The sequence below is a fragment of the Agelaius tricolor genome, unplaced genomic scaffold (assembly GCF_023055355.1).
Source record: "Agelaius tricolor isolate 1412-34295 unplaced genomic scaffold, bAgeTri1.0.p SCAF_34, whole genome shotgun sequence".
Lineage (NCBI taxonomy): Eukaryota > Metazoa > Chordata > Aves > Passeriformes > Icteridae > Agelaius > Agelaius tricolor.
Genome location: NW_027269294.1, coordinates 4,486,303 through 4,509,538, shown reverse-complemented (window position 1 = coordinate 4,509,538; position 23,236 = coordinate 4,486,303). Strand labels below are relative to the sequence as shown.

At 40.0% G+C, this 23,236-nt stretch overlaps 1 protein-coding gene and 1 long non-coding RNA gene across 2 annotated transcripts; one reads left to right on the top strand and one right to left on the bottom strand.

Annotated features, from left to right (window-relative positions):
- Nucleotides 1-1,214: 1,214 nt before the first annotated feature.
- On the bottom strand, nucleotides 1,215-22,413 carry LOC139602552 (uncharacterized). The gene is made up of 4 exons (XR_011683296.1): nucleotides 22,301-22,413; nucleotides 3,892-5,197; nucleotides 3,064-3,195; nucleotides 1,215-2,907 (listed from the first exon to the last, which is right to left on the bottom strand). It is a non-coding gene; the product is annotated as an uncharacterized lncRNA (long non-coding RNA).
- On the top strand, nucleotides 10,488-14,913 carry IL21 (interleukin 21). Its single transcript, XM_071452325.1, has 5 exons — nucleotides 10,488-10,622; nucleotides 10,754-10,789; nucleotides 14,136-14,273; nucleotides 14,706-14,798; nucleotides 14,899-14,913. The coding sequence occupies exons 1-5, from the start codon at nucleotides 10,488-10,490 to the stop codon at nucleotides 14,911-14,913; spliced, it is 417 nt and encodes a 138-aa protein (XP_071308426.1).
- Nucleotides 22,414-23,236: the final 823 nt, after the last annotated feature.

Here is a 23,236-nt window from a genome sequence, read left to right as displayed (position 1 = left end):
GAAGAAATCTTGGAGAAGCAAAGTAAATCAACACCCTGGAGGTGCAAGTTCCCTTGAATCCCTTCAGTAAGGAGTGTGCAGATTTCTTGGAAGAAGTCCAGGGCAAGAGGCAGCCAAAGGGACTGTCATTCCAGGCAACAGATAAAATGGGAACAGAAAAAATAGCTAAATAAGACTCTTTTACCCCATTTTCACTAGGTGCAATAAAGTGTTGTGTAGGTCTAAAGAACTAATAAGGCACAGCAGTCCACAGCAACCCATATTAGGCCATTTTCCACTAACTTATGGAAGATTTTAAGTAACACTGAAGATTGATTTCCACTAATGAGAAGACAATGTATTGTTTGAAATAGAACTTTATACAGAGAAGACAATCTAATGTAGAAAATACTGGTTCTCCTGACCATCAGCCTTAATAAAAACATTGAAGTTTTCTTTCTTTAAACATCAAGGAGCAGCATAAATATAATGATACTTTGAATTCCAAAAGTTTCACTACTAATCTTTTTGTAAGAGAAAAAGGAAACTACCTGTCCAAACAGCTGGCAATCCAGATTCCCTAGCCCGGTAAGTTAATGAAAATTGTCCTGGCCCTGTTAGAAGTAGACAAAAATTATTAAGGCAGAAGTTCTTTTACCTTTAACCTGCATTAACCCTGCCCCTTATGAACTGCCTTGAAGTGCTTGGGTATTTCTACTTTGGCACACTGGCTTACTGACCTTCTTTTTTTATATCAGATCACTTCACCCTCCTGCATCAAGCAGGAAGGGCAAGAACCAAGTTCAGGCTTTTTATACTGGTCTGGTTTTACTTGTGTCCTTTTCCTTTGCCCACCATTTTCTGGGATACTGGTTACTCACTGTATATAACCCTGGCACTGTTTGTCACCTGTGAAAAAACAAAATTTTTTCAGAGCATGTATACTGAATCATAAAGTTGTAAGAAAGCACAGAGAATGACTACAAATGTTAGACTGATCACCTAAACAAGGGAGAGCATCTTTTTAATTTGACAGAAACCATATGAAGTGGCATAAAATACAATGCAACTATTGAGATGAGTAAGAAAAAAAAAGCTCACTGCAGGTTGGATATTCTTCTTTAAATACTGAGAAAGGTTGATTTCCTAGCTTTTAGAACTATTTCAAATAAAACTCCATAATTAAATATAATTAATGGAAAATTGAAATGATCATATGAAAGCGTCAGCACAGAACATTTTTATATTTCTAGTTATTTAGTAGCTTTGACATAAATTGGCCAAACTTAATAAAATCAATCAGGATATGATGAACAGAGCTGAGAGGGAAAGTGTGCACTCAGCTAGGTCTAGCAATAAAGGAGAAAACAATGCAGTTTAGATAATAAGTAAGGAGAACGTCCATGGCACATGATTATATCAGAGGGTAGAACTGTTTCATCTCTGCTTAATTTAAAGGCAATTTAAAGTGAATGGTGACATTTCTCTCAATGTGGCCAAATCAGTCGTGGAGAGGGCAATGGCAGGGAAAAGAGACAAGAAAAAATCTTCAGGGTCTGTTGCTTCTCTGCCATACTCTGCATTTTTCACAGCAAGTTCTTGAACCTTTCCTTGCAGATCCAGCACAAACAGTGTTTGAAAGCGCATCAGCCTCCTTTGATCTCTGGGTATTGTTTTGGAAATTACATCTTTGTCTCCTTTTTTCTTCAGGCCGTTTCTGAGATTCTCATGAGTTTTCCTGTCCTCGGGTTAAATGTTTCCACTTCCCTTCACATTTTTGCCCTTTGTGCAGCAGTATGAAGTACAAGCTTTTTGCAGCCTTTGGAGTGCCATCAGCATCTCTTCTCATTTGTCAGCTGTGCCCTCAACACAGGGGTTCAAGCCTGCAGCAGGGGAGATTTAAGAGATGCAACTATCCTGGGAGGCTTAGCTACCAAGTAGAAGAGGCATTGACAGGGTTTTTCCATGGGTTGAATAACAAAGTAGTTCTGTAATCTTTCTTATAGTCAGGAGGATCCAGGAGTGGAAACTGAGCTATACGGGAATGAATGATGAATCCTATTGCTTCTGGGTAAAGTCTGGGTGCTTCAGAAGAAAGCTAATCCTTGGTTATCTGCCTATCTGCATATATTGCAGTGATAATGGGACAAATGTGATTTTCAAAAGCTACCATTGCTCTGGGCTAGGATCTTCAGTGCCTCCTTGTTTGCCTTTTGGTTTCCCACGAGATAGCTCAGAGAAACAGCTCTGTCCTGCTCAAGGAACAGGTATCAATTGTAAAGTCTGCAAGAAGCTCATAAGTAACAGGCAAGAAAAATGTCCTTGACCAGAAGAGTACTTTTAGAGATCAGTTTTACTATTTTCTTGTATATTCATTGACAGATGCAGATATCATATTTACTGTCTCAGATTTATGAAAAGAAAACACAAGCAGGACAAGACACCTTAATTTTCCAGTCAAAAATACAATTTTTTAATTAAAAGTGTTAGAGTAACACTATTAATTTTTTTTTCCTTGAAAAGGAACAAGTCTCCAGGATGGACCAATAAGATAGTAATGAGGAATTAAAATCTATGGTCTTCTATTGATGTTTTGATATGGAAATTACTGAAAATTATTAAGATGAATCTTGCAGTCATCCCTCTGAAATAGCTAAGTGGGTGATCACACTTTCAATCTTTATTCACAAAGAATGCTTTGACTAATGTTTTCAGACAGATTTTGGTACTCCCACAAACACACTGAGTAGTTGTTTTTTTTTCACACAAATAGTAATTTCACTTACATTTCAGCAAGAAACTTTGTTTTATTAACTTGAATGCTATTTCTCTTCTCCTTTGTTTTCAATCCAGAGGTCTTTGCTCATTTTTAATTCATTCCCATAGGTTCCCTCAGAGGGAATGGTGTACATGCTTCTGGGAATTTGCCTGAAGAGGCAAAACTGTTGTTGGTAAAAACTCAAAGTTTGGGCAGTCAGTGCTGCCAATGGTGAAGGGAATGGGATTTGCCAATATTAGAGGTTCAGGTGTCCTGTATTGCTGCAGCTCAGCTTTCTGGGGAGTTACAGGAGGGGAGGCACTCACCAGAGCAGAAGGGAGGAGAGTGAGGGAAGGAGTAAAGGCTCATACAGGTGAATCCATGGCTCTCCTGGCTCCAGTTAAGTGATGATTCTGTCATCCTGAGAATCAGTTCACTGAATGCAGTGTGGAACTCAACTACAGAAGGAAAAACACCCAAGTGATCAACTGTCCCATTAGGTTTTGTTGGAATTGCTACTGCTTCTGCTGCAGCTCCCTCTCTCTGTCTTACTTTTAGATTCTTTAGTCTTGGATTTTAAAAATTTATTTATTTGGACCACCTTTTCAGACTAGAGATACTGCTGGTTACCTTAAATGGTACCAGCACAATAGTTTATTCTAAATTATCTTACTAAGGTGTTTGGAGTTTAACAAAATCAAATTCTCAGATAGAAGATTTTTATTTTTTAATTCCTCTGTCATTTCCTACAGTTACTTACTCTATTTGTCTCCACATTTGAGAAAATGCTTTCCTCTCACATCTGGCTCTCTGTATTTCATTTAAAATTTCCTTCCTAGACCTTAATCATAACCAATAATATCTTGACTTGTCTCGCTTTTTGAGGTCAAAAATGCTCACAATGCATCTTAAAACATTTCCATTACCGTTTCTACTGAATGCAAGGAAAATATGTTGACTTCATTAAAACAAAAAGAATAAAATTGAACCAGAGATAATTTTCATAAATTAGATGTACAGATTTCACAGCTCAGAAACAAGGATGTCGAATGTGTCCAGCCTATACAGCCTCCTACACAGAAACCACAAGGTTTCAACGACAAGTCAGTGAAACCACAGCATTCAGCTTTTTATCCAAGACAAGCTCTACCCACCGGGTGCTGCTGCCCTGGTGTGCTGACTGCTCACACAATAGTTTTTCCAAGGTTCGCTAAAGGTGCTGACCTGTGAAGAGAAATGAAACTCATTATGCAAACAACTCTGCTATATAGCTTCTCAAAGCTGTATGTGTGTGCACATAACAGATCCATCTGCAGGCACAGCAACACACATCCCTGCATTAGATACAGCCATGTACAGACAAAGAGACATCTGGAAAAAAAGAAAAAGCACGAAAGACTGTTTTTACAATGTTACTAGTTTATCTATTAAAGATAGCATGAGCTAGTCACCTCAGCATCCTTCAACCTCCTGTAAACAATTAAACAGCAGATCTATTTATGAAGTTAAAAGTTATAACTAAGTGCATTTCATCACCAGAGCAATTAATATATGAGAAACAGAAGAGTATTGCCATTCAATAGAATTCTAGTGTAGCTACTTCTGCATCAGGGCTTTTATTGATATAACTACCTGAAAAGTAACAACAAATCCAACATACCTTCAAGAGTCCTAAATGTGCAGAGTTAAGATTCTCCTAAACACTCTTCCATAAAATAATTCTGCCAGAATCATTAAATACTGTCTGCCCTGGCACCAAATTGCTGTTCCTGGAATGATGCTGCTGAGTGGGAGCCACTGGCCCCCTCAGCCTCATGTACTAAGGAGACACTTGTTGCATAGCAGATCACAGTTGTGTTCAATAGTAAAGCCAGTAGGAGGGGAGTTTCAGGCTTCTGGCAACTCATTTCTATTTGCAAATTTGTCAAGTGTGCTAAGGAGAAAATAGGGTTTATGGTGAAGTGATTGCAACTAAAACAAAGCTAAACAAACAAGGTCTCAAGGCCTTTGCAAGAGGGATTTTACTGTATTGACCCAAGGCCCTGGTAACAGAGGCTCCTCAGATTGTGACAAACTGTGACAGAGAGTAGCAGTGACCTGAAGTAGAAATTTCTTTAAATGGCTTTGCTGCTGAAGAAAGCACCTGGGTTTGTACTCCCTGAGAACTGCAGACAGGGCTTCTGCCTCAGCCTTCACTTCAGCTATGCAGTGTGACACCAAAGCCTCCCCTCTGCCGCAGGGACTGAAGTACAGCACGTCTGGAGGCTGATCCAGTGGTCTGCAGCACACACAGTGGTGGTGCTCAGGGCAAGCTGAGGAGTTGGTGTGCAAGCAAGGACTTGGAGTAACTCCAGAAGGAGGCAGACTGCATCCTCCCGTGCAATGTCACACTGCTCCTCTGTCCTCACTGCTTCTTGCTGTGCCAGAGGTGCCCCAGCACCATGAGATATGACACTGTCCCTGGGAAGACACAAAAGAAAGGGCAGGAGAAAAATGTGACTGAGTTCATAGGATTTGGAATCAACACTATCATTAAAAATAATTATATTAGAAACTGAGTAGAAACAGTAAACACATATACATAGAAGAAGGAAGGGACAATCTGCAGTATTTTGGCAGTACCTGAAAACCAGAAAGCAGAACTAGTCAGAAATAAGTGGTATCCAGTCATCTGCTTCTACCAATAATAACCACAATAAAAAGGAGAAAATTGCATTTTATGTTGAAGATAACTTTATGTAAAAAGTATTACAAAAGCCAAATCAGAGCAGATCTGCTGGAGAGGGAAAAGGGGCCATAGCCCCTCAGTGGCTGTGCCCTTTAGCTTTAGGCTGGGTACGGAGGAACAACTGCACTGCTGTGGAGATCCCACACCAGCTCAGAAGCCTCACCAAACCCTGGGGGTGACTGCCAAAGGAATCTCTAACATCAAACATTGAATCCAGTTATCAAGACTGTAGTGTCATGCTGACCACCATGCAAGGCATAACAGGATCCAGGGAGCCCCAGCTGCCAGTGGAATAGTTAGCTGTGTACCAGACCGTGCACCACACACATCTTATGCCTGTAACAGTTCGGAGGTTGTTTTATGCTACTGGTATTGGAACACAGAAGTGTGTCAGTCTCTCCTGACTTCTGCTCCTTCTATTCATTAAGAATAGTAAATGAGCAAAGGAAGCATCGTTCCATTCTGCATCCTCCATTCACTGTCCAACACCTGCATGTATCTTTTCCCATTTTTCTTGTCCAACATTTGGGATGAACATGACACACACTGTTGGGTTTCAGCATTAGCACATCCCTGCTTTTCACACCATAGGCTTGTCTCTTACTAGAATCATTGGGAAATGTGCTGGGAATGTTGGGAAACAGACAACACTCCTGTGGTAGAAAGGTGGTGCTCTGTGAGCCATCCTTCACAAGGAGAGCTGCAGACCTGCCACGCATCAAACCCCTGAGCAGCAGAAGTCCTGGCTACCACACAGAGCAGGAGCAATGACTTGCCCCAACCTCTTCTCATCTGTGGCTTTCAGATGAACAACTCCTTTCTGCCCTCAACATTTTAAGAGAACTGTGGTAGCCAAACATCCTGTCAGCTGCTGCCTTGTCTTCTGAACGTGGTTGTCCTCTGGCAGTGAGGAAAGATTATGAGCATGACTGTAAAGGAGAATGAAGCTCTCTATGAAAGCTGGAACACAGCTCAGGCACAGCTCTAAGCTCTTAGTTACAGAGATCAAACTGTTCAGGCCTTATGCAGGAGTTTTTAGCTGAGATGTGAAAGGAACTGCATGATATGGCTCAGTGCAGTGGCAGAAGAGCTCACTTGGTCACACAGTGAGGCTTCTTCCATCCTACATGCAGAGAAAGTCGTGAGCCAGGAGGTGGGAGGCTGCTCCCAGCACTAAAGGAGACTTAGAAGCATGTGCCCACAAGAGGACAGTTCTGAATATCTGGCTCTGGGCAGGGTGGGTCTAAGCTTGTCTGAGGCTCGAGGTGTTGACAGGATGTTTCCACAGTACAATTTGTGATTAGTAGTTGGTAAGGACACAAATACATCAAACTATGTGCCAAAGAAGCCTTACTGGAAAGAAATAGGCTACAAGTTAGCCCTGGAGGAACATGGAGAATGGAGAATGTAATGGTTTGGAGAATGGAATGTTATGGAGAATGTAAATGGTTTTGTATTGCTGCCTATTAATATTTTAGTGTCTGTGTCTCCACATTCAGAGTTATATTTACTCTCATTTTTTATAGAAATACAAGTTAAGAGTACATTTTTTTCCCAGGTTAGGTTTTCTCTTTACAAATACAAAACAGAGTTAAAAGACCAAAGAATTATACTGAAGCTTATAATAGGAAAATAAGATTACAAGAGGGTAGAACTGTCTTGCAAAGCTATCAGAAATATTTTGAAGACCAGTTTTTCTAAATCTGTTTTACAGGAATCTTCTTCCTAGTCTCCCATTTTCCAGCATAACTCTCTCCCCTTGTCTCCTACAATCCCCCAAGTCACAGAGAGTACATACATGAAATTTGACAAACCTAAGTTATAAAAATTCTTTGAAAGCAGCCCTGTATATTACAGACTCTTTTGGCTGAGCCATAGCAATGACTAAGCCATGGGAAAAGCCTCCATTCAGCTCTCCTGTAAAGGCAAATGTGGGTGGGGGAACCAGGCTTTCGGGGTCGAAGTCACGCAGCTCTTGGGTGGCACCATCGCGAAGAGGAAAGAGGAGGGCTCGGCCCGGCGGGGCTGGCCCGGGAGGTTTCTCACATTTCCTCTTTCCAGCCATCCCTGCGGGGCCGGGCCGGCGACAATGTGAGAGAGGCTGTCATTGTTTGACTCAGCGTGTTCCTAAGCCACAAGAGAGCAGTGACGTATATAAAAAACTTGCTGCTGGCTCTTATCTGATAAGGGGGATATCAAGGAGTTTTCTCCACTGCCTAGACAATAGAGGAAGTCCTCCTTTGTCCTTGCATTTCACTTTCTCTGTCAGCATGGCTTCCTTGATGCAGTTCTTGTGGCCTTACAGCCTCTAACACAAAACAGAAGTCTATACAGTAGCTTTAGAGACCTGATATGCAAAAAAAAGTTACCACATTGTCAAATGCCCATTGTTTAATTTCCCATTTACTCCACCACCTTTAAAACTGATCTCAGATGTAACTGATTTAATTTGGAGTAGCTCAGACAGAGCCATCTCACCTCCCATGATTTTGGTGGAGATCTGCCTCTGCCCCTTTAAGGCCTGAGCTTCTGGAAACACATGGAGAGTTACCCTGTGCATTAACTTCAGTTTTTAAGTGTTTCTGAAGTTGTCTGCACCAGCAAAAACCTTCACTGATCTCTTTGCATGAAACACTGCCAAGCATCACAAGATGTCACAGCTAACAGAGTCCTGTTACACATCCAAGTGGGAAGTTCCCAACCTATCAACCAAATAAAGATGTATAAATGGCTGACAGTGCTACCATGACCACCTCCTGTAGCTGAGCTCAAAGAAACTTCCCAGAAGAATCCACAGTTGAAATACTGGCAATAAGAAGTAAAAGTAAACATTAGCACCAGCCTGTTGCTTTACCATGAACACTTCCAATAGTCAATCAAAAAGTGGATTAGAGGATAAATGAATGTTCATCCACATTACCAGGCAACAACTTATGTAAAAGTTATGATAAAGAGGAGCAGAGGCAAGACCTCTCTTTGTGTAAAGAATACCACTGTTGGAAATAACCTCTCTATGTTCTTCGCAGCCTCAGGGAGGTGTTAAACAACAGACAAAAAAAAAAATTCCGCAATGCTTGACAGGAATGGGATGGAGGGAGAGAAGATAAAAAGTATTGGTCACCATGTGGTTTCTCAAACCAAAGATGCTGTTGACTTCCTTTAATGAACCCTAGCCATAAATTTACAGACATTTCAAATAAAACCTAATTAGATCCTCTGTACTTCACAGTGCAGCTGTGCTGCTTATCCAAAATTATTTTAAGATGCATCCGTAGGGGGGAAGAAAAATCATCACACTACCTTTCCTTCATGAAATAAAATCTCAGACTATGTGGTAGAAGAAAGTATTTTTTCTTACTTGTTTCAGTTCTCATTTTTCAGAATTTCTCTTTTATTGGGTGTTAGTAGCTATCTCTTTCACCAGGAGAGAGTCTGTGAGTGCATGCATGAGACTGAGTGCAGTTATGTGTATTTCCACATACACCTTTAAAATTTATTCCTTTAGGCTATTCCTCTTCTAAATGGTGAAAAATGACTTAAGCATATAAACAGCATAGAGTAAATAATCATTTGCACATAGAAAAGAAACATGCCAGAGCATGTTAGATAGAGCTGTCACCAGCTTAAACACTCATTTTTAAATGAACAATGAACAAGTGACCCAGCCTGACATCCCAAATTCACCCACGAGATTTATACAGGGAATTTTATACCATGTCAGAATATCATACAGCTTACTAGACATCCAACTGCAGTCCAAACTCTGTGTAGATTTTGTAAAGCATCCCCAAAGCCGTCTGGAATCTTCAGATTTTCAGAGGAAAAGATTTAATTGGACAGATACATGACCATTTTTATTCATCACAAGTGAAGGTGCCCAAGTGACTTTAACTGCTCTCTACTAATTCCACATAGGAATCCTTCAATGCCATTGTTAGTAATTAAATAATGATAATGCATAAAAGTAATTTAAAGCTGGCTTTCTTCTCTTTGTGATGAAATATCAAGATCAGGGACTTTAAAATCAACTGATTCCTAGAGCTGGAAGTCCAGTAAGTCCCTAGTGCCTGCACAGACTTTTGTTTGGACTTCATACATTCTTCTGCATTCCCAAGGAAATTCTCAGCTGCTGAAGGATGTAACTGAATGTGTTTAGGTGCCACAAGCATGGAATCACTGCCACAAGCAATAGTGTCCCTTGGGAGTGACACACCGGGATTTAATCCCTGCCCTTCCAGTATTGCTCCCCTCTTGGAAATGGCTGTGCTCCAGGGATTCATCTCTCCCAGGACAAGGTATCTCCCTGCAGCCTTCACTCCCAGTGGACATGCCCTCCACAATGCTGGTCATATATCTGCTACTGGTTCCAAGCAAATATAAAGCATATTTCAGCTGGTTTAAATGCTAAGATGAGCTTTTGCTCACATCTCTAACACAATCCAAGCTGAGAATAAAAAAGCCACAGTCCATATATGTCAGGAGAAAATAGCTGACAAACACTCCTTGAAGCCATAAAGTGAGATAAATAAATTTAAATTTTGAAAGAAGTCCTGTCATATTTCTCCAGAACAGTACAGAAGAGCTGTAGATGGACTTAAGAGATTCATTGCTGTATGACACAGGAAAAAAAATGCAGAATCTTTGTTTACCTAGGCCTGTGGTTTCTAAGTACTAACTTTTTAGTACGTTCATTTCTTGACTCAAAGTGAAAATGGGAATTCACCCTTTTCTCTTTTTTCCTGCCCAATGTGCAGATGGGGCACATTTTCTTTCACTCCATCAATCCCTGCCCCCCCACGCACAAGCCTGCATACATGCACCTAGCCAGTGGAAAAGAAAAAAGGGTTACTCATTAATCCATTCTACAAAGCTTTCCAAACTGAAATGGGTGGGTTCTCCATCTCCAGCAGGGAGCAATATATAGGTAGGTGCAGAGTTTACCTGAGCACAGCTCAAACTGGAGTGTTACACTTGAACAGCACAGCTTTGCTCCTGGCACACTTTAAACCAGAACTCATCAGGATGAAGAGGATGATTATTTACTGCATGCTTTTCTTCTGCTCCACAATGATGCTGACTGCAGCTTCACCCAGAACATTAAAATACAAACAGATTCAAAAGAAAATTGAAGACTTACAAAAAATGGTGAAAGATAAGGTAAGTGATGGTATTTGTCATAATATTGAAATTACTTTCAAGCATTGGACATTGCTTAGTATGTATCTTATGAGGGACATCACTTTCAAATGGTAAAATTTTCTAACTTAGATTTATTTGTTTTATTTTAGGATGCTGAATTGCTGCATACACCAGAAAACCTTGTGGTGAGGCTGCTTTAAAATTTTTTTCATAATTATATAATTTTGATTTTGTGCTGGTTTATTCCATTGACAAATGGAGAATGTCTTGTTCTTCACATCTCTGACCTAGTACTCTTAATGCAAGCTAGCCTGACTAAGAAAGTACTTTCTAAGAAAGTTCCTTTTCTGGATAATTAATAGCAGAAGTGTTTCTATTTTGACATTGGAATTACTATTTTGCTTTTTATGTGTATCATAACCCACCAATAGATCCAGAGTTGCACAAACTCCATTTAATTAACAAATAGTGCTAAGAGTGAGGATTCATACAAGACCCAGATGAGCAGCAGTGCTTTTGGGGATGCAGGTATTTGGAGTGGAAGTGCCTCCAGCTGCCATGAGCTCCAGCATGCCTGAGCTGCCCCCCTTGCCTCCCACTACAGCCAAATGACAAGAGTGGCACTGCAAGGCCATGTCAATGAGTGCCTCCTCTCATGTGCACTCACACTGCTCTGAGTCTGTTCGTGCAGGGACTGTGCTACCAACAGGAAGACAAAACTGCACCTGCCAATATTCTTATATATATAATCTTTTCAGATTATAACCAGTTAAAAATACAAGAGCAGCTCTCTGTGAACCCCTTTTTAATACAGATACATATTTACACATTATTTAGTGCTGATATTTTGCACTCTCAAAAGTGGTAGGATGCAGGATGTACTGTAAATTTAAATGCTAATAATAGTAAAATCACATCTTAAAAATTTAGAGGGTAAATGCATGCTGCTTTGATAATCCCTCAACATGCAACTGAGGTGTAGAGCAACCTGTGACTACCTAATATTATACTTGTGTTATCAGCTGTCTTAAATTTTTGAGCCCTATTTTGTAGCACAAACAATTTTGATTGACATGTAAAAGCCATCACTATGCACTACTATGCTGTAAAAGCTGTAGGCATTCTTAAAAATTTATCTACTCAGGATTCTAAAGTCCCTTGCAAGCAGTTACAAGAAGAAAGGAAAAAAAACTCACCTCATTTCACACAGGTTTTGGTTAGTCTCTTCCTAGGCTTTACAGCTCGCTGCATGTTTAACTTGCCAAAAAATATACAAAAGCACGACCAAACCAGATGCATTCCTTGGAATTGCTAGAAAAAACTTCAGTGCACAAACTCATTGCTGGGCTTTTTCCACTAAAACTCTTTCTAACTTTGGGCTTTTTCTACTAAAACTCTTTCTAACTTGTGGTGTCAAAGTGAAAAGGAGGAGATTATTAGTTGTCATTTTAATCCAGCGTTTGCCAGCTGCCTCTGAAACTAAGCAAATACAACAACTAGTGACTAATTGCTTAATGAGGTTGTTGGGGTTTTTTTCTTAAGAAAAGTCATTCTCACCTCAGGAAGGAAAACAACAGCTCACTTGCAGCTTAGGGCTTTACTGTCTGATTCTGGGAGGTCTTAAGTGCCTCCTCTGAATACTAGAGAAGAGAGAGAATTCTCATATTTAGAAGGCATTGATATGGGTTCAGCTTCTGATGTAAAACATGTAAAAAAACATTAGTGTGCTAATAGTAATTATCACCAGCAACCAAATCAACAAACTCTTCATCCTACAGGGTGATTGAAATATGTAACACAGCGTGCTAAAGTGGCATTCAGTGATTAGCTGCCATCACAGCCTAGTCAAACTCAATTTAATAAAAAGTTGCTCACAGAACTGTATTTCAAATATCAAAATATTTGAATTTTTTTTATTATAGCCTGCTCATGGCAGATTTGCATTTCATCTTGAATATTCAATGAGAAAACCACCTATTATAACATTTAAAATTAGGTGGGTTATCCCAATCTGTTTTGGCTGCCTTGAGGTTCCTTTGTGTGAACTGTTAGCCCCAGTTCATTCCCACATAATTTCCTTGTACCCTCAACAATGAAATATTCTTTCCTTTGAATAAAGAGAGATTAGAGGATGTCAATTCAAGGGAAGCCGGCAGTGTTAAAAAGTGAAAAAGCAGTGTTAAGGCTGAGGTAATTCCAGCCTGGGGGGCAAATGAGCTCTCCTGCTGGTGACTGGCACTGCAGCTGAAGTGACACTGAGTGACAAGATGCTGAAGTGCCCTGGATCTGTATCTCACCCCGCTGATCGCTAATTCCGGAAGCAAGGGCTCTACGGGCTCATCTGTAAAGCTAGTTTGAGTCAGATGCAGAGTGCTGCTGCCAGGTGCCACTGATACAAATATTTTAGACATTTCTAGCCCCCTTCAGACATTTCCAGTGGTGTGTGCTCCTTCATGCCTCATCCCCGAAGTGCTCAGCACACCGGGCCCCACAATCCTTGCAGTGCCCTGATTGTTGCCTGCCTGAGCTATAAGTGACAGCTCAGCAAAACAGAAAAGGCAGCACAGATGAGAAATGCTGGTTTCTCAGCTCAGCACGGATGAGACCAAAACGTTTTCAGTTTCAGCTGGAAAATCGATCTCTTTAAAAGACGAGTAGTGTTTTTTTCCAGTAAGCAAGGCCAGTTACGGTAATGATGCTTAAAACAAACATAAATGTGTGGCTTTTAAGGAAAAGAAAATGTTTTATCTGACCAACACAGAATGTTGCTAGCAAAATTTGCTATAAGCAACATCCATGAAAGCTGCCTTGTCCTTGTGCAAGCAGCAAACTGCAGTGACATCTCATAAGGCAGACGAGACTCAGCTTGGGCAGCAGTAGGTATGCAAAAAAGGATGGCTTTGGAGCCTTTCTAATACGTGCAATCAGCAGCTTCCTTCTTTGGAAAACAGAAAGCAACTTAAATTTTGGCTGCAGTAAACATTGCTTTCCTTTCTCTGTTGACTGTTAGGTTAGTTTTGGGCATAGTTTCTGTATCGTTTCTGATGCTATCATATAACAACATTTTAATAGTATTTGAAAACATGCAGTTGTTCGTCAATTCTAATTATTAACAAGGCATTATTAGAAGGGGCACCAAAATGAGGAAAGAAAAAAAAAGTATATTCCCACATTGTAATTTTTTAAAAATAAAATGCTCGTGCTTTAGCAGGTGAAAACCTACTGCATGTAACTGATCTACTCTTCCTTCAGGACTGTTTTCTTTCAAATGCTGTCATGATTAATAGCCAAGTGGACATTTATTTCATTAAGAAATACTGAAGTAATTATGCAAGAACAGCCAAAGTAAAGCCTCAATATCACCTGCATACCAAAAACTAATTAAAAAATAAATTAGAAAAGGTACAGCTGAATATTCTCAATTAATATCCTGGATACCTTTATCTGCACATGGACCACAATCTAACATGAGCAGGAAAAAGTGCTGCAGCAACACTGGCTTTAAACCAGTTCCTTCTTCTCCTGCCCTAGGAGGGATGCCTGTCCTCAGCTGTGACCTGCTTCAAGAAGGGCGTCCAGAAATTACAACCAGCGAGCAGCCAAGATAACTGGGCGTTCCAAAAAGCCATTAGAATCGTGAACAAACTCACCTACAGAGACTCTGGAGAGGTAGGATTTCCTCACAGTGCTCATAATTGTCATCATTGCTCCTTATTTTCTATAGCAGGTGCCCCCTGCAATGGGGGAATTGTAGAAAGCAAGTCTATTAGAAACAGTAATCTGCCTTTCATTACTTTGGAAATTAAAAAGTCCAATTCTTGAATTTTTGGGAGAAGCGTTCCCTGTGACCATAAAAATTCACATACACGTACTTGGCAACCACACAATGTGCTGGCAGAAGGACAAGGATCACTGGAAAAAAAGTGAATGAAAGGTGTCATTACTGAACTCCTTCCCTTTTGAAAGAGCTTGAGTCAAAGCTTTTCCAGCTAGAAAAGGCATTGATTACAACCCTCTGGATTTTTCAGTGAGAAAGCTTGAGGATTGATTAAGGATTGTGATGTTCTGTTTAGAAGTGCCATGATTCTCTTTATCTTCCAGCACTGTGAGTCTTATGAGATGAAAACATGTGAATCTTATGGGAAGAAAACCCCCGAAGAATTTTTGAAGAGCTTTGAAAATCTTATGCAAATGGTAAGCAGAGTTCATTCCTCCTGGATGCTTTTTGACATTTTGCAAACAATTACAGATATCCTTAGTTTACATACTTACTAACAATGTCTTGTTTTTACAGCTATACAAGAACTAATCTAGGACACACCACAGCTGAAGGCTACTGAAAATCTATTTTTTAAAGCAGACACTATGTTATATTTAAGATGTGAAAAATGTAAATACTTCCCAGTGCTATTATGATGTGTTCTCTGTGTGTGGTAAGTGAAAGCTTCTCCCAAAATATTAAGGAGTCTTATTTGGATGGGTATTTGTAAGATGGATGCTATTTTGCAAGTGATTCTAGAGGGAAAAAGAAATTCTAATTTCACAAAAACTGGCTCTTGTAAGGGACTTAACTGTCCCCCTTCTGCTAAACTAGAAATAAATGACATGGTTACTTTTGTATTTTTGCTTTGATCTTAACTGAATCCCATGCAGCGATTTCTGCAAATTTTAAAAGAAAATTAACAGAAAAACTTTGACGCCTCAAGGGAATCTGCTTGGGCTGATTTCCTTATTTACAATAGTACCACACACAGAGTTTTATTTATAAGTTCTTAGACTGCATTTTAGCTAACTATGGAAAAATGTCCTGCATTTAACTGCCTTCTCAATACTGGAAAAAACATTTACAAATCATACTGTATGGCTGTGATCAACATCTTGAAGCTAATGGCACATTTGCCATGGGATTCAATAGGAAGAGATGTAACCCACATGCTCTAAGTGGAGATACAGGATTCTGAGGGGAAATCCTGTTCCAGAAAATGGAATTTTGGCTACACTGCCCCAGCTTAACGTGACAGATACAGCAGAGGCATGACAGGCTGGTACAACCAGCCACTACAAAATGTCCAATAAATACAGTCATTGATGATCAGTCAGAGTGAAACAGTTCTAATGCATACTGCTCCTTCTCAGAGGACATTTACCCTCATACTAATGTACCATTAACACTATTCATTCTCTCTCCTCCTGATTAAGTTTTACCATTTGATTAAGTTATTTGCCATTTCTTTAAAAATCTGTCAAGTTGTTTGTTCTGTGGAAACTTTCCTGTCCAGCTCTTGAATCCTGAACATTTCTGTGGAACTATGGCTAGAGATACCATTGAAAATTTTTTAAATGAAGGTGAGTATCACAGCACTTAAAACTAGTTTTGGCAGCTTAATTATATACCACCATATTCTGCTTGCAAGGATTCTGAACCTCTGGGTTCTTCCATCTGAGCAGTAACTGTTCATTTGCCCCAAACAGATATTAACCCCACATGAGGAAACTGATCTTGGAAAAGAGCATAAAACCTTCCAGTAAAAGTTAACCTTTCATGTAATTTTCTCTCTACTTAGTAGAAATGTGGTAGAGAGAGGAAACTGGAAAACTGCATATAGTGTTAGAATGGAAAATGACAAGCTTAGTTACCTCCAAAAATAATGAGGTAGTATTAAAAATATTTCCATTCCTACCAATGCCATCGGCCTCAAGGAAAATTAATACAAAAAGTTTTGCTGCCTCCACATTTTTACTGTCCTGAAATGTGAACCTCCTCAAAAATGTACATCAGAAAGAGGAAGGAAGATCCTCAGGGCACAGCAAACCAAGTGAACTCTCCTTGTTTCTGGTGATGGGTCATTTTCATTTAGAACATAGTTTTCTTCTCCTTTCCTTTTTCTCCTTTCCTTTTCAAAACCTGCTTTTTCTGTGTGTAATGTTCTATCTCATACCTTAATGTTTCCACATCACTGCATCAGAATTAACATTCTAAAAAAGAACTACCACTCATAAGTAAGTAATCAAAGTACTGAGTTTAAATGATGTTCTTTCTGTGCCTTCTATCCCCGTTTCTCTGACTCACCTACCCACCAAGTCCCTTCATCACCAATCAGTGAGCACTATGCAATGCAAAGCTGCTGCTGCAACTGCAACAGATTTAAAGTCTGGGTAAAATTGCATTCCAGATTTGGATAAAAGCAACTGGGGAAACACTGAAGCATGTCCTGCAGTTGCATACCTGCTGATATTTCTACATTTGTGTTTTTATGAAGGGTTTTTAATTGAATGCCTTTATCATGAATTAAGTGCATTTTTATGTGAGTCCTAGAAGGACAACCAATAAACCAGCACTTCTGATGCAGCTCCATGGAATATTTGCACGTGCAGGGTTTTGGAGAAAGAGCTTTGTTTTTGTTCAAAGAATACAGTATGTATTTCTTTATCTGTAAATGTCTTTTCCAGTAACTTGCTAAGTGCATTGAAATCATTGTTCTAAAAGAGCCTGTTAAAATCCTTGTTTAGCAGACAGAATGGGATTAGCATGCCCTGACAAGCACAACGTTGTGTATTACATATTTATTAGCAGTCATTACAAAGCACTGAGAAGCAACTTTTGTACTTAAGATGGACATTTTATGAATGAAAGCAATTCCCTACAGGAATGTCATAAGCTAACTAAGTATTCCTGCCTACACTGCAGCAATGCCTGGGTTTTGTCCAAAAGGCAGTATGTAATGCACCTACTTCTGTTTAGTGACTTGCTTCACTGTTTTTAACTCTGGATTTTATTACACCAAACATAGTGCTAAAGCTTATTTTTTCCTGTTTTAAACACAATATACTTGTTTATTAATTGAGGTTATTTCTTGTACCTGCAGAACAACTTAATTTAAGATGCTCACTTGTAGTATTCAAAAAACTAGTGAGAAACTGCAACAAATGTAACTTTAGAGGGTTAATTGCTCAGAGATCTTGCTTAAAAATGAAATTATTGGACAAGCCAGTCCAGTAACTCCAGCTACATATGGAGAATATTAATCACAAAATTAGCACAGGTGATTTTGGCCAACACCACGCCACTGGGCAGTGTCAGCACAATCACTGTGGGCAACTGTGGGCACTTCAAATACGCATTGATTTACAAGATGTGAGACTTGGATTTGTCAAGAGTGATCAAAGACTGAGTGTATTATTCAGGGTGTGCTATTTGAAGAACAGGATGAATGAAGAACAGGAAATCTGTGCAGGACAAACCAGTGTCTGAGAAGACATCATCTTGGTCTGCAACAGCATTCTCAGAAGGAAAAATGAAGATGCCCCAGGAGGAACTTTTGACCTTAGGAAGGACCAGACACCACAAATATAAATGTGTACACCCTCTGGACTTATCTCTTTTCATGAGATGAACTCTCTTTGTACTAAGTGCACTCTGCAGAAACAATGTACGTTTCATTAACAGAGTACATAGTGTAAGCCATAAAAGCTCATTACCTCCCAGGGAGGCTTTATAATATATTTATGATTTTGATCATAAGTGCCCTTTGTAGGCACTTCGAGATGTGTTTTAGCATGGGATATACAATTTTGTATAATATTTACTTTTCCTGAGAGGATTCTTTATTTTTATACCAATTGATTAATCTAATTTAATTATTTATTTCATTTCTGCAAAGGGAATGTTCATACTAAGGACTATGTGGTCTGATTAATTTATATGCCTATGATATTAAACAATTTTAGCTACTACCATTTTCTCTTGTTCTTTTCTTCAAAAATGTATTTTTGTAGTTATCTGTGTGAGAACTATTCCCTGTGGGTTTTCCAGCCACCTGTTTCACAGACATGGTTTGGAGTGGGGTAAATTGTTCCTGAGTACTTCGGCATCTCACCGAAGGAGATGAGTCAGACTTGACTAACAGTTAATTCTGGATGAATCCCAGCATATGAGATCGCTGCTGTTTTCTTGTGTGCAAAGTCAGGAGGGCTCCCTCCATCTAGTGGGGAAAACCCACAGGGAATAGTTCTCACTACAAACAGGTAACTACAAAACTTCCCTACAGCGTTCTCTGCTTTGCACTTGAGCTGATGACCCGTGTTGAAACAGGAGCAAAGGTGAAAGAGAACATTTCCTACTCAAACATCTTTGCCCAAGCTGCTGATCTCCATTGCTGTACTGCCACCTTTTGATGGCAGTTTGGAAATTCAGAGCAGTTCCAGACACAAAACAGGCAAGCTGAGTATCCCTGTCATGACAGTGAGCTTTGAGATACACCACAGACATAACAACTAAGTTCTCCACTTCCCATTTAGTTTTCCCTTTTCCTCTTCACACAGCTGAAGGTCCAATGGTGTTACTGTTCTAACATCATGAAAACCATGTCTAAAAACTTCCCTTACCACACCAGTCAGGTTCTTCAGCTGCTCCTTTCCCTTTGCAAGAGAATGTACAAATGGATGCTGTGTCCATATGTCCCTTCATTAAGTGTCCAACAACTTACCAGGAGATCTCCTGCTCTTTTTAGACTCTTTCTAAACAATCTTCTTACCTGTTTCCATTTTTTTTAAGATGACCTTATTATTAAACTTCACTGCCCACCCCTGGTTTTCCATCTTCCTCCCATCCTAATTCCCAACACTTGTTCTCCCAACCCCAGTTCACTTTCTTCCTCCTGTTACACTTCCTCCAGCTTCCTTTCTATTATCAGGGAATTTTCAGACACTCAGATGGTGCAAGATCATCAGCTGCACAATTCTATTAAAAAGGAAAAAGAGCTGAACATAATGCTAGTGGTCCACCTAAAGTTTAATTCCTTAGCATCCACAGGAGAAAATCCTGACAACAAAGAAGTCAGAAAGATTTTCCCTTTAAGCCAAAGAAATGAGGGAAGCACTCATAAACCAACTATAGCAGGAGATACAGTAGGTTTCATATCAAGTTTATCACAACAGATCAGACAAACACTGTGATAGAGCAGCTCTCTCCATTCTCCCTTAAATCCTTTAAAAATGTGGAGACAATGAATGACAAAGGGGTCAAGGCCAGTGCCAGCTGACATGAGGACAGGATCTGCAGGGGGTGAAACACAGAAAAGTGTTTGAGGTCGGCACCCCAAATCCAGCATTTCATCAAACCGAGAAGCAACTCCAAGTTTATCACTGCCTTTTTATGAACAGCTAGGAAATGCACCGGTGTAGAGAGCAGATCTTGCACAAGAGGGCAGCAGGGAGCTGAGAAAGGAAAGGAGATCTTCACTCCTCCTTCTCCTCCTGACCCCGCCCAGCTCGTAACAAATTAATCCACAAACCCTCAAATGTGGGCAAATACAGTCCAAAAAGGGGACTTAACGAAAAATACTCCCATTTCTTTGTTCTCTTTTACAGGCACATTTCAAATGCCACCTACTCAGTAATTCCTGCTTCTTCCTATATTCTGTTCTTTCCCGAACACTTGACTCATTCATTTCACTTCTCCCTTCTACCCTCCATCTCTCCTTTATTAGTTATGCCTGACATTTACAACTCTTGCATTAACACCAGACAGGACAAAACACTTGAAAATCTTGCCACTTTACCTCAGAGGTACCACTAGAAGAAGCATCACCTAAAAACAAAGATTAGGAAAAAAAATAATTTACAGGATCTGTACTATTCCTGGGATATTTACACTTCCCTTCAGCATGGAGCATTTGGCCCATTTCTAAATTGCTAACCCAGTACCTGCAGATGAACAGTTCCAAGCATTCCTTATGGACTTACTGCCTCTCCCTTCAGGTGTCCCACATCCTGTAAGACAGCTGCTACACTCTGCTGCCCCCTGTTTTACTTCTATTAATTCATTTCCTGTTTTACACCTTGCAAAGAGCTGAACAAACACCAGGTAACATGTGGAATGCAGCAGGTGCAGCTGCAAGTGGTGGGAAAGGTGTAGTACAAATTCCCACACACCTAAGCTGGCACTAAGAATTTTTTATGGCACTGAAGAACAGAATATTGGGAACCTACTGCCTCAAGCTCCTTTTCCACCTGTTGCACTGGGCAGGGTTGGCTTAAACCATTCCCACTTCTTCCCCCTACCAGTCCCCAACAGTTGCATTTTTGGGGGGAGAGGGTGAGGTGACAAATTATATTTGCTCTGGGTCAGTTGTCTGACCCAGACACTCTGCCTTTTAAAACATGCCCTCATGAAGTGTAACTGTTCTGCATCAGAAGACTTCGCTTCAAAAGATGTTCTACAAGGCAAACTCAGAAGTAGACTGGGTTGGGAATTTTTCAGTGCAAGTTCTTCCACTGGAGGATGACAATTTTTTGAAACTGAAACTTTACAACTTTTACTACAACAGTCTGACAAAACTTTGAGCAAAAACCTTTTCTCAGGTCCAGGATGGAATTTCTGTTATAAACACAAGCACGTAAACAAGAGCAGAGCAGAGTGCAGGTTTTTGGGATAGGAAGTGATTGCTGGAGTTAGGCTCCAAACCCTGCTCTGCTTTTTTCGGCTTCTCCATGGGGATACACTCCACCAAGGTATCAGAGGAGGTGCCTACTCCACAGGCTACTGATAGCTGTGGAGCAGTCTCACACTTTCTTGAGTGCTTTTTTATTAAAACAGCTGAGAGTTCTCAACATCATTTCAGAGTGACAGAGGGGAATAAAGGTCAAAATTGGAAAAGTGACACTTTTGTGAGATGGGGAAATATTTTCTAGCTAGTTCTATGTGGTTCTCATATGATTTGTCTCAGTGTTTGAGACAATTCCCCGGCAAATTTCCCAGTGTGACACATATGCCTTTTTTAGGCTTTAAGAACAACTCAGTGGGCAGCAGAGCAATAAAGGTCAGATGAAGAGCAGCAGAGGTACACAGCAAACAGTAAATCCCTCTGTGGAATGAAAGAAACCGTAGGTTGAAAAGTCACTGGGAGAACAAAGATGGATAGTAATCTCATTTAAAACTTCTCCCTCAGTGAAAGTTTCTGTATGAGTACTGATCCATCAATAACCCATTTTGCAATCAAAAGCACCCAGGGTGCTTTCCCAGGCCCCACAGATCTCCTTATTTTCCATCAAGACAAGGCAGCAACACTACAAGTTCAGTCCAGTGAAACTGCTCTGTACCAACAGTCAGATATCAGCAGTCACATGGCTTTGGATAATCCATGCTCAGTTTTTCAGGTAGGGAACAATGATTCATGTCTTAAAAGATATGACAAACATATTTTCAATTCTCTAAGTGTAAGACAGATACATAGTCCCATACATTTGTAAAATACTATTTTCTAATTGTCATCATAAATGTGATTAAAATTTCAGTTCTTTTTGTTGCTCTGTTTGAATGTTGCTTACATATAAAAAACTATTCTGACAGCATGCAGCTGTCAGACCAACTAAAAACTGGCCATGTTGATGGGTTCTAGCACATAACCTTAACAGGAGCCTCACGGTGATTACATCTCAGACTTTTGATACCCAAAATCATACTAGAAGTGGCCCACCTTTTTATTACTATTTGCACAGATTTCATTTGGTTTAGCTGCTTTGCAACATAACAAACACGGAACCAGCTTTCCCGTTACTCTATACCTCTCCCTGATTTTGCACAGCAGAGGTTTCAATTCCCAGCTTATCCTGCAAGACTGAAATGGTGAGAACAGGTTCTCTTCAGTGAAAGCAGCGGCATGTGACCTCAGGAGAACACAGACTACACCTTGTACCTGAGGCACGGCCAGAGGCCGCGGCTGGAGGAGGAGGCACCAGCAGATGGGGCCTCGCGACAGGTCCTGTGTCACCTCCTGGGGTTTCCCGAGAACCACGCACCGGCCCAGCCCCAGCAGAAATGGCTTCTTCCTCTGCACAGCTCTCTGCACGCTGCTCACAGCACTCAGTGTCCCTCAAAGTCTGGAGCAGATCATTTCAGTTTCCATCATTATCAATTTCCAAAGTACCAATTCACCTAATTTAAAAAATACTTTTATTTAAAAAAAAAATTAATCACAGGGAAAGCTTACAAACAGCAAAGCACGTTTACAAGAAATCCTTCAGAGAATATGACTAATGCACCTGTACTTTTTAAATATAATAAAACATTGAGTCAAGGCCAACTCATACTCTTAGTCTTTTGGTTTTTTTCTTTTGTTGTTTTGTCCTTAAAACCTTTCAATCATTTTCTGTATGGAAAAAAACATCAACTTAGTTTCTGAACACAAGTAAAAGTCCTTTCACTTCTACTTAGAATTCAGGATTCTCACAAGTGCTGCAGTGCAAGAGGCCCCACACAATCCTTTTATCTATAGTAGCAAAGGAAATACTTTTCACTTTCAGGGCACTGCAGAGTAGGTCTGGAGTTTTCCCAAATACAATGATCTTGAACTTGCTGTACATTGGTTTGGTTTTTTCCTGTCTCTGTTTCTACTGATTTGCAGAGAATGTCCAGACACACAGATTTAAAATGAATACTTGGATCTTTGTGTCCAAATTTTACACGTGGAAAACTACTACTAATTGTCCAATTAACATTGCTATGCAGGAGTTGGCAATTATTGCAGAATATAAAGAAGAAGAAATTCCATTTACAGCACAAACGTCAGAAAAATATTAGTATTGGAGTTGTCCAAGAGTGAACACAACTCCTTTTTTAACATTGGCTAAGC